Raw genomic sequence first — 12204 nt, 5'->3', positions numbered from 1 at the left:
AGAGATGCAAAGCCCCCTCAACCACGGTGTCACTGAGTTACTAACTTAACTCACTCAGGTCTCATTTCTGCCTGACTTGCTCTCTTCCTCCTCCTCCTCCTCCTCCTTCTCCTTCTCCTCCATTGTTTCAGAAAGGCTTCCACCGTGCTCTTCCTGTCCCACTTCTGTCCCTCTAGTGCAGGGCCGCAAGCCTCCCACTTTCCAGAGCGGGAAGGTTTCTCCACTTAGGGAGGACCCCGCAGGCTGAGTCCTCTGGGCTTGGCTGTTGAAATGCCAAAGGAGGAGGGTTGTGAGTGTGCCTAGGATCCAAAGAAAATAATTTAGATCTTCCTTTAAGAAAGACACACGTTTTGCAAGGCTAATGTCTTCCCGCATAATTCTATTTTGAATGTCAGAAGCTGGGTATTAATTCCTTCTTTCTGTCTTCATTCTTTCTATAATTTTGCACTTCACTGAAATGAATGCCATTAGTTATAAGATGCACTGTTATTTTAGGTACTCCCAAGAAAGAAAAGCAAGCTGCCAATTAAATTATGAACAATACTTTCTTATCATTTAGGATTTGGGTTTATACTTTTTGAAAAAGCTCTTTTTAGATTTAGTCAGACATACATTTTTACCATATATCACTCTTGTGAATAGGTAAAAAGGAAAAGAGAAACGAAATAAATTGTAGAGTGTTCCTAAAACTTCTTTACAGGAGAGGCTGATGCAGAAAATGATTCTTTCGAATCCCTTTTCAACTAGAGTTGGTGATGATGGAGTCTTTCTCCACAGTATTGTCTGTGCCTGGAGAGTGCCGTTGACACAGGAGCTCTTAACCCAGAGATTAAGAGATCTGCCACTGCCTCTAAAATTTTCTTCCGAGCTGCTGACACCCATCCTGCAATTTTTTTTTTTTTTTTGCTGCATCTCCCAGGCCTATTAACATATGAGGTGTTAATAGAAGGTTTTCAGACCAAGTCTGCAGATGTGCAGACAATGACAACCATATCGTGACAGCTGCCTAGCCAACAGCTATTGTCAGCCGACAATGACTGTAGGACACATCCCAGCTTCAAAGAAATGTAAATCTTAGAAATGATGAGTTAAAGTAAACCTTAATATTTCTCCATCCCACACCTCCTCTTCCACCTCAAGGCAGGTGGATGCTTCAAGTCAAACAGAAAGAAACTCATGATCTTAGACTCACATCCTGAGATACCAATCCTATTACATAAACAACACTGGAAAGGCGATCTCTGACTATAAAACTCTGACTACAATTCTGCTATTTCTTTAGATAGATTTCTAGAAGAAGGTTTAGATACTTCAAAATAAGGCTGACTCTTTTCATGAATATAAATCATGATTACTGAATCAAATGTAACATAGGCAGACATACGCAGAGATGCGTGTGTGCGCGTGTGCGCACGCACACACACACACACATGCACACACACTGGTAACACTGGAAAACGAGTGCTCTCAGTAGACCAGAAATGATCAAGAATCCTTGAAAGACAGAGGGAGAATGAGGCTAGACTAAAGGAGGAAACCATGACATAAACCACATGCAAGAGAAAGCTGCTATAGAAGTCAAGAGAAACTTAGAGGTTCTAAACTCAGAAATGATATAGAAAATAGAAGAAAGCTCTTGGGCTACCTGAAGGTGGTTGGTTGAGGCATCACAGGAGGGCTGGAAACTTGCTCTTTGCTGTCCTCCCCTGACTGTGCCAAGAAGAGGACAGAAGCATCTGCCTACAGCCAGGAGTAGAATGGTGGGCACCTGAACGGCCTTCTACTACTTAGAGCCAAGAAGGAGATTCTTTAGCCAAAGGCATAAAAGCTACTGGTTCACCCGACCCAGCAGAATCTTCCATGTATCTACCATAATCACAGGATTCAGGATGTAGCAAACAGTTACAACATTCACACGCTGGCCATATTTGTCAGGAATGTTTAACAAATAATAACAGATCTGATTAATAGTGACTCAAGCAAAAAAGATATTTAATTAAATCATATCACAAGATGTCTAGGGGAGGTTTCAGGTTTGGCACCACTGACTCAAAACCGTTGAGAAAACAGGTTTCCTACCTTTCCACTTGAACGTCCTTAGTGTGTAGCTGCCTCATGGTCACACAATGGCTTCTATGCTCCAGACATCAAGCCTATGTCCAAAGAAGAATAAAAAGGAAAGAGACAGTATCACTGAATTTTCCTCACACAAGTGTCCTCTTTATAATAAAGTAAAAGATTTCCCAGAATTTCTCAGTAGGCTTCTACTTGTATCTCACTGGCTAGAACTTTATCACATGCCAGCTCTAGATGCAAGGGAGGCTGGGGAAAAGAGGCATTGAAATTACAACAATCGCCTTACTACGATTGTGATTTGTTACCTGAGCTGGTAGGGCATATGACTGCCCAAATATAATCAGGGTTCGGTTAGGAAGCAATAAGTGAGGAATACCTACCAGTAGCCCATTGCCAGAACCGTCTGTGAAAGCCGACAGATACACCCAAACACAAAGACAACCACATATCCAAGAGTCAAAAAATATTTGAGGATTAACAACACCTTGAAATAGAGATACCAAACCCAACAAGCAGAAGAAACTATAAGACTTTAGATTAATTACAAACAATACCTTTGGATGGATAAGAGATGTTTGCATTAAAAAATAATAACAATTAATTAGAAATTTTGGCTAGTAGACAATCAGATGTTAATAATATATTTTTTAAAAACCTCAAAGCAGAGATGCAAACCACAGAGCAGAAAGATAAACCAATCAAGAAGGAAGAAAAAAATGATCTATAGCTAGGCACAGTGTAGTGACATTTCACACCAAGGATCAAAGAGAAATCCTTAAAAGAGAAAAAAAAAAAAAAACAGATCAACTAAAAAGGGACAAAAAATTAGACTGATATCAGCCTTTCTTTTGGCAACACTGGATGCAAGAAGATAATAAATATCAAAGCTCTGAGCGGGTAAAAACATTATGAGCCAGAAATTCTATGCCCATCTCTACCAGTCAAGTGGGAAGACAAAACAAATCCATTTCGGACTTTCGAGATCTGAGATATTTTACCACCAAGAGCTACATATGAGAGAATTATTAGAGGATACACTCCAACAAGAAGAAACAGGAATCTGTGGCAGAGATACTAAAATGGCCCTAAGGATGATCCCCAACCCTGGTGCTCACTCTCTTGTGTAAACCGCTCCCTTTGAGTGTGAGTGGGACCTATGAATTGCTCCTAACCAAGAAAACACAGCAAACGATTCTGACTTCTGAGCTGCTAGCAGATTTTCTCCTTTGCTTGCTCAAGGAAGCCAGCTGACATGTTGTGAGCTGCCATATGGGGATGCCCGCGTGGCAAAGATCCTAAGGATGCCTTCAAGCAACATCTAGCTAGGAAATGAGGCTCTCAGTCCAACAGCACAAAAGGAGCCAAGTCTTGGGTCTTTCTCTAGTCAAACCTTTAGATGAGACCGAGACCAGGCCAACACCTTGACTGCAGCCCATGAGAGACCCTGAAGCAGAGGACCCAGCAAAGCCCTGCCTGGATTCCTGATCCCCAGAGAGACAACACTTGCATGTTGTTTTAAACACTAAGCACATGGCAATGTGTTATACAGCAGTAGATAATTAATATAGAATCCAAGAGGAAAATATAAGCTGTTAGAAGTACTGGGGGACAAAGAAGCCAGTAAAACTCTGTGATAAATCCAAGAAAGCATTGAGAAAACTCCGGAATGAGAATCTGATTATTCCACATGAGAGGTGGAAAGAGGGGGAGAAATAAGGGAAGGGAGAAAAAGGGTAAAGGATTTCTTGTCCTATTTGAAGGTGTGATATAAAATCAAAGGGCTGATATGTAAATATAGTTCTAAATATTTACATTAAAAATTTAAAGATAGAGAACTTCCTGAACAACTAATAAAAATTGCAGTATTTTAAAAAGGCAAATACCCACAAAGAAGTGGAGAATGGTAGAGAGAATAATAACAAGATAATAAATAGATGGACAAACAGTATATGATACAGGAGACCCAAGAAAGTTGAATCCTGGAGCTTAAATTGGAGGAGGATATACTGCAAAGAAAAAGGACATTCAGGGAATAAAAACTAAGCTTTTGGAAATTAAAAACATTAGAAATGAAGAGTTGGAAATAGAGGAAATCTCCCAGAAAATAGAGCAAGAGACAAAGAGATGGAAAATAGAAGAGAAAATAGAAAATAGAAGATCAATCCAGGAGGGCCAATGCTCAAAAAATTAGTCTAGGAAAAGAAAATGGAGGAGAGGAAATTATTTGTGAAACAATTTAATTCGATATGCTTTTCCAGAATTTTTGCCATGGTGCCCAATACGGTTGTGAACGTCTTTAAATGGTTAAGAACGCATGATCGCTGCATAGCTCATGCATGTTCGCTCATATTATTCGCATTGATTTGCATGTATTTCTGTGAAGAACATTCCCTGAAACCCACCACCCAACCAACCAATAACTATTTACAGGTTCTTTGCCTTTCCATCCTCCAGCCTCCTACAGGTAGTCACCATCCTGAATGTTGTGTTTATCATTCCTTTGCTTTTAAAAATAGTCGTTTTACATACATGGGTGCATGAACAACGTATTGTTTTGTTTTACTTGGTTTAGAATCTTATAGAGTATCCCTCTTTGTGGTTGTCTAAGATATGCTTTTTTCATTCATCATGATTTGTGACTGTTGTTGTCTGGAACTATAGTTCATTCATTTTCACAGCTATCTAATATTCTATTATTTGAACCTACCAAAGTTTATTCATTCATTCTCCTACCTCCTACCAGCTTGGAAAGATTGGGAAGGAGTGTGTGTGTGTGTGCGCGCGCGCGCGAGCACGTATTGACAGTGAGAATTCAATCTTCATCCTCTCCGGTGGAAAGTCAACAGATGATGACTAAAACTGAAAAATCAAGAAGTAGCAATACATGCATATCATTTAGAGATAAAGAACTGTGAGAAGAATCAGCTAAAGGAGTGAAAGTGGTTTCCGCTGCAGAGGAGGAAGTGGGGGAGGGATGGAGGAGACTGCTATTTCTCATAACAAAACTTATGCAATGATTGGTTCTTATACTAAGTGTACATCTAACATGGAAAAAAGCTGAAAACATTAAGGGTAACCACCAGAATAACAAAAATAGGATCTAGAGCTTGCAAACCATCAGTGAGAAAAAAAAATGAAATAAAGAAATGTGATTAACAAACAGTAGGAAAAGAAATAAGAAAAACAATTTTTAAAAAGTATAATCATTTTTAACAAAAAGATATTCGTTTCCTATGGCTGCTGGAACAAATTCCCACAAACTTGGTAATACAAACTTACTGCTTTATAGTTCTGTAGGTCAGAAGTGGGACACGGGTCTCACTGGGCTGAAATCAAGGTGTCGGCAGGCCTGTGTTCCTTTCTGGAGGCTCCAGAGGTAAATCTGTTCCCCTGCCTTTTCCAGCTTCCGGAGGCCACCCTCGCTCTGTGGCCCACAGCCCCTTCCTCCATCTTCAAAGCCAGCAACATTGCATCTCTGTGCTTTCTGCCATAGTCACGTCTCCCCCCGATTCTCCTCTTCTGCCTCCCTCTTCCCATTTACCGGCTCCCGTGATTACACGGGGCCGACCCGGATAACCCAGGATTGCCTCTGTAACTCCATCTGCAACTTTATCTTCCCTTTGCCACGTGACTTAACATACTCATGGGTTCTGGGAATTAGGATGTGGACATCTTTAGGAGGCCATTATTCTGCCAATCACAAAAATGTAGAGCCAATAGAAAACATAAACAGAAAAGAAAGATGAAACTCTAGAAAGAGGGGAAAAATTGGAGAGTAGGAAATAATTGAAAAAATAATGAAGACAAATTCACTAGAATTAAACTAAGATGGGAGACTTCAGATTGAAAGAAACCACGAGAGTCAAAGAAGAGAGAAAAGGAAAACCCATACTTAGAGAAATAATAATGAAATTTAAGAATGTCAAAGATGAACTTTAAAGTTTACAAGAAAAAGAATAGATTTTATCAAAGGAACAAAGATCAGATTTCCATCAATTTTTCAATAGCAGTACAGGATGCGGAAACGCAGTTGAATCTTTACAAACAACCGAAGGAAAGGAATTTAGAAACCTATAATTTTACATCCAGCCAAATATTCAACTATAAGGGTATGAAAAAAATATCACGAGGTCTGAGAAGGTTTGCCATAGAGTCACACTAGAAATTAAAGTATTTAAATAGTAGGAGAGATAAATCTAATAGATGCTACAAGAGCTAAACTAGGTTAGAAGGCCATCAAGGCTAGGTACAACCTGGCATGAGGTGAGGGGTGAAAAGGGTTTTGTGTTGGGGTAGGTGGCCCTTCCTGGGGACATAGAGCCCAGGATTGCTGAGGAAGACGTCCATGGGGGAGAAGTGGCAATGGCAATAACAGATTAGCTACATACAAGGCAATTATCATGTAATTTAATATATCAAAGATAGTGGAAACCAAGTTTCACAAGGTCAGAGAAGGGAGTTAGGAATATGCAAGGAGAGAATGCCACAATGTACTCTGGGGAGTTGGACTGCAATTCGAGGTATCATGTGACCTCATGGTTTTCAATACAGATAGATAAAGAAATATATATAGGCATAAGTTGGTGTGTAGACTTACGCTTATAGATATATTCCCTAGCTCTGTCCACTGAGAAGACTGGTTGTTAATCAGCGACACCTCCAAAGCTACGTGCACACTTGGCGTCCATATTTGCAGGGCAGGCAAAGCACACTGTCAGAAAGCTGGACGCTGAATGATTCCTGCAGCTCATTCAGGGCTCAGAGATGTTTGAGTTCTAGCCAGCCTGAGTGAAAGAGCCTCGTTGAACACCCAGCACATTCCTTGAAAAGTCACTGAAAAACACAAATTACCGAAACTGATGAGAAGAAATAGACAATCTGATTATCCCTGTACCTATTCAAGAAATTGGTTTTATAATTTAAAAATGAAATCTTCACATTCACACACACACACACACACACACACACAACATTCTTAGGAGGAAGTTTACAGCTGTGCAAATATTTGTATTAGAAAAGAAATTTCTAAAACCAAACTTCCACCTTAAGTAATGAGAAAAAGAAGAACAGATTAAACTCAAAGTAGAGGGAAAGAAATAAAATAAGAGCAGACATCAATAAAATGGGAAACGGGCAAACATTAGAGAAAATCGATGAGGCCAAAAGTTGGTTCTCTGAAAAGATCAATAAAATTGATCAACCTTAGATAGACTAGTCAGGAAAAAAAGAAAGGAGAACACAAATTGCCAATACATTTTGATTTATGTTTGTTTCACTCTTATGTTAAACATTCCCATATTTCTAGTCAAATCTACAAAACCAGATATACTGAGGGAAGTGTGACTTTTAGCCCTGTCCCTTTTCCGTCTCCTTCCTCTCCTCTAGGTAATTGTTTTATTTTGTGACTTATCCATTCCACATTTGGGCATAAGAAAATTCACGCAGAGTGAATATATCTGTAGCACTGTTTTAAGAAATGTTCTGTTTCTCAGAGGGGGCTCGCGTGGTATGGTTTAAGATTCTTGTGAATATAGTCATGTTCAAAGATAATCACGACATCCAAACCAAAACTTTTGGTGTGTTCAAAAACACATGTAAGAGTGTGTTCAATAGACCAATAAATATGGTTAGAGTCGATAGATACCTGCAGAGAATTTCAACTGTTTATCCTGGCTCTGCAGAGAGAGAGTTCTACCTTTTTGTTGAATGTAGAGTGATGAAGCATCTGGCCATCTGATTTAGGTTTCTGTGCAAAATTTGTCCACTTTATTTTTCAAAATCCTATTTTGTATTCCAAAGGTCTAGCTAATTCTAAGCAATGTAGATGCTCTTTATAATTTGGCCAGTTGAGTTCATGGCCCTCGTACCGTCATCAGACAAGTGCATCGTGACAGAGATGGGTCTTTCAAAAGTCTTTTGTTGTCAGTGTTTGTTACTCTTTTCATTTTCTAAAGTGATGAGCCTTAACTAAAAATCTTAACTAAAACTATAATTACTTGTTTGTTTTATTTTGAGATGAAATCTAATGTCAGCACTGGTAATATAACTAGTGACTGCATAATGAAATTTTATATTATAGCTGTCCTTGGTAGTCACATGGTGAATAAATCTACCTGATGATAGGTACCGGTAATAAGTTTTGATTCTGCTGTGATTGTATAAACATGTGCATAGCTTGATCCAATTGTTTACATTTATTTTCACATTAAAAGTGACAGTGTTCTAATAATTTACAATTTGTACTTGGCTTTCAGCTACTCACTCTTACTTGGCAGATGTGTTTAGTTGCTAATGTGAAAAGAAATCTCTTGTATGAGATGCTCGTCATTTACAAGAATTTGGATTGGCATCTCTCTGGTTCAACGCTGGCTGCATGTGCCAAGTTCCTACATAAGAATTCTTGTTAGACAATCTTGACTTACAATGAAGAGGACGCTACAGACCCATAGGGAAAAGCTGGTCTTCTCGATAAATGGTGTGGATATCTATATGGAAAATGAAAGGAAACTCAGCTCCTATCTCATACAATATACGAAAATCTATTTCAAGTGGATTATATATATAAACGTGAGGGGAAGGCCAAAAACCTTGTAGCCAATAGCTACATGTAGCTAACAAGCACTAGAAATGTGGCTAATTATATATATATATATATACACACACACACACATACACATACATGCCCAAGAGAAATGAAAACATATGTCCATATAGAAGCTTGCACACTAATGTTTATAGCAGTATTATTCATAACAGTCAAAAAGGAGAATAACCCAAATGTTCATCAAATGATGAATGGACACATAAAATGTAGTAGATCCCTACAATAGAACGTTATTTGGAAATAAAAAGTAATAACATACAGATAAATGCTATAGCATGGATGAACCTCAAAAACGTCATGCTAAGAGAAAGAAGCCAACAGAGAGGAACACATATTGAGACTTCATTTATATGAAATGTCCACAATAGGCAAATCTGTAGAAACAGAAAGTAGATTAGTGGTTGCCTAGGACTCAGGTAATGGGCAGACTAAGGGATGACAGCTAAGAGGTGTTAGGTTTCTTTTTGGGGTGATGAAAGCAGTGATTGCAGTGATGGCTGTATAACTGCAAATACCCCAACAGCCACTGAACTGCATACTCCAAACTGGTGAATTGTATGGCGTGTGAATTACATCTCAATAAAGCTGTTTTAGAAAAGGAGTATAAAGGTAAACCATAGAGCAAGAGAAGATATTTGAAACACCTATAATAGAAATGGAACTCATATCCTGAAAATAAGAAGAACTTCAAAAGTCAATAACGAAAAAAGACAATCCAACAGAAAAAAGCGCAAAAGACATGAATAAGTATTGCACACACAAAAAGAATATCTAAATGGTTAATAGACATCATGAAAAGTATTCAATCTATAGTCATGATGGCAATGGTATTAAAACCATAATGAGATGCCACTATCTACCCATCAGAAGAGCTAACTTTAAAAATTATTGATAATCGAGAATTAATGAGCGTGATGTCAGCAAGATAGTGGAACAGGCAGTATCTAGCCAGCATGCCCTCCATAGAAGCAACAATTTGGCAGCCACCCATGAAAAAAAGTACATTTTGAGGAGCTTTGGGATCCAGGTGGCAGTTCGCAAAAAAAATTTTTAATTAAAAAATAAATTAATTAACATGGTCAGGAAGCAACTAAAATTCTCATATGCAGCTGGTGGGAGGGTATGATCATTTGCAAAACTCTTTTGGTATCTATGAAAGCTAAATATACGTAAACCCTGGTGATCTAGCTATCCCCATACCTAGTTACATAACCAACAGAAATATGTGTATATATACACCAAAAGATAGAAACAAAAAAATGTATAGTTCTAGTCATAATAGTTCAAAAACTGGAAACAGTTCAAATATGTGTGGAAAGTAGAACTTATCAATAAATTGTGGTAGAGTCCTATAATGGAATACTATACAGCCATGAAAATGAATGAGCTACTGCTACGACAGCATGGATGCTTGTTATAAATATAATGTCGAGTGAATGAAGCCAATCACTAAAGAATTCATGGACTGTACAATTTCATTGACACACAGCTCAAAAATTACACAAGACTCAACTATATTGTTTAGGGATGAAATTTTAGGTTGTAAGATTCTAAAAGGAAAGCAAGGAAGTTATCTTTGTGTCAGGAAGCAGTGACCACGAGAGAGAGCCCAATGATAAGGTTCCAAAGTGCTAACACTGTGTATTTCTCGACTTGAGTTTATTGGATGTTCACTTTGTGATAAATCATTTGAGCTAAACATGCTTGTTTTGTGTACTTTGCTATATGCATGTTATAGTTTACAAGAAAAAAGTTTTAAAAAGAAGAGTATTTACTAGCAAGGAAACATAGTCCTGAAGTATTACAAAGTGAAAAAAATTTGCAAAACTATTCATATGGCATGGCCTTAATTGTACTGTATGAATATATATCTACATATGTTTATATAAATAAAATGATCTGAAGTGATGTAAACCAAGGTAATATGGTACTTATCCCTGGATGCAATCACCAGTGTTTTCTGTTAGGTTTGTTTGTGTCCATGTATTTTCTGATCTTTCTGTAATAAGCCTTTATTGCTTTTCTAATAAGAAATTAAGTCATTTTGTAGTGTCGGCCTGGGAATAAACTAACAGATCAATAGAACAGAATAGAAAACTGAGAAAGAGATTCAACAGACATAAGACTTTGATTGATATGTGATAAAGGTGAGATTTCAAATCAGTGAGGAAAAGATGGGTAATTCGATACATTTCGTTGGTTCAACTAACTGACTAATAATTTGGAAGATAAAGTTGAGTTCTACCTCATACCATAAACCCCTAAATAAACTTCTACATTATTTAAATGCAAACAAAAAACGTTTAATGATACTAAGTAAAAACATAAGTTTTAGAAGAAACGATAAGCAAATAGCTCCATAATCTTGGAATGGAAAAGGCTTTTTAACCTAGAATTAAAGTTGGCATGTAAGAACAAAGGTGGGCAGATTGGAGAATATAAAAATATAAAACCATTATATATATTTATAAATATACCTTAAGTTCACAATAATCACAGCTATAAAATACCTAAGAATAAATTTAACAAGAAATGTGGAACACCTATATAACAACTATACTACTCTACTAGAAAACATAAAGGAAGACCTGGAAAAAATGGCGAATTTGGTAGAAGGAGTGAAATTTATTCACTGCAGCTTCACTTACACTTAAAAAGACAGAAAGAGAGAACCTAATTATTTGTGAATGGATTAATCCTCTGACTGCAGTGGATAAGAAGCATGCGTGGCTCTGCATGTACTTTCACGTGCATGGAAGATTTCTCTGCCACTTCCTCTCACACACCCTAAGCCTGGGGGTGAGGAGCTGCTGGACTTTGATCAGGCCCTATTTAGCAGGGGTGAGGTGACTGCCTTAAAAGGTTCCCCCTGTGCTGCCCCTCCCTGCACACCCTTGTGGTCTAGCAGATCCCAGGCTGTCTTGGGAGGCCTGGCCCTGCCTAGCCTTCTGCTGTCACTCTGGGAGGTGTGAAGCTGACCTGTGTCAAATCCCCTTACTTTGGGGCTGGTCAGATTCCCAGATTCAGCCCAGGCTCTGTGGTGCAGTCTAGCTTCTACCCCTGAGTCCTGACTGAGGCTGTGGTGGGCATGGCCAGGCCTGCCAGTTCATGGCTAGGCCTCCTGACCCGGAAGACAAATGACGATATGTGCTCACGTGGCTGCAGTGTGACTGCAAAGCCATCACTTTATAACTGGAGGACTCTACAGCAATGTGGCATTGTGCTATAGGAAGAAATTGTCCCACGAATCTAGATGCTAAATCTGAATGATGTAAATAACCAAAAGTCATTGTAAACTGGCCAGGCACATAGAATAGCATATTGGTTAAGAACACAGATTTTAGATTGTCCCGGTTCTACATGTAGCTAGTTGTGTGACCTTTTATAAGTTACTTAACCACTCTGTGCCTGTTTTCTCCTCTAAAATATCACTATACTAAAATACAGTCATAATAATATTTACTTTCCAGGACTCTTATGAGGATTAAACGGGTTAATATATATCAAGCATACTTAGAACTGTG

The 12204-nt window shown here is 38.3% G+C and overlaps 1 protein-coding gene across 1 annotated transcript in view; it reads right to left on the bottom strand.

Moving 5' to 3' along the window:
• The window catches only part of ARPIN (actin related protein 2/3 complex inhibitor), a 31386-nt gene extending 24506 nt beyond the window's left edge, over positions 1-6880 (bottom strand). The window contains exons 1-2 of the mRNA XM_023522982.1: positions 6674-6880; positions 2080-2153 (exon numbers count right to left, since the gene is read on the bottom strand). Coding sequence (XP_023378750.1) covers positions 2080-2117 — 38 coding nt within the window. The 5' untranslated portion in view covers positions 2118-2153; positions 6674-6880. The remainder of the gene's footprint in view (positions 1-2079; positions 2154-6673) is intronic.
• Positions 6881-12204: the final 5324 nt, after the last annotated feature.

The sequence above is a fragment of the Pteropus vampyrus genome, unplaced genomic scaffold, assembly GCF_000151845.1.
Source record: "Pteropus vampyrus isolate Shadow unplaced genomic scaffold, Pvam_2.0 Scaffold368, whole genome shotgun sequence".
Classification (NCBI taxonomy): Eukaryota; Metazoa; Chordata; class Mammalia; order Chiroptera; family Pteropodidae; genus Pteropus; species Pteropus vampyrus.
This window is presented reverse-complemented; position numbering and strand designations above follow the sequence as displayed.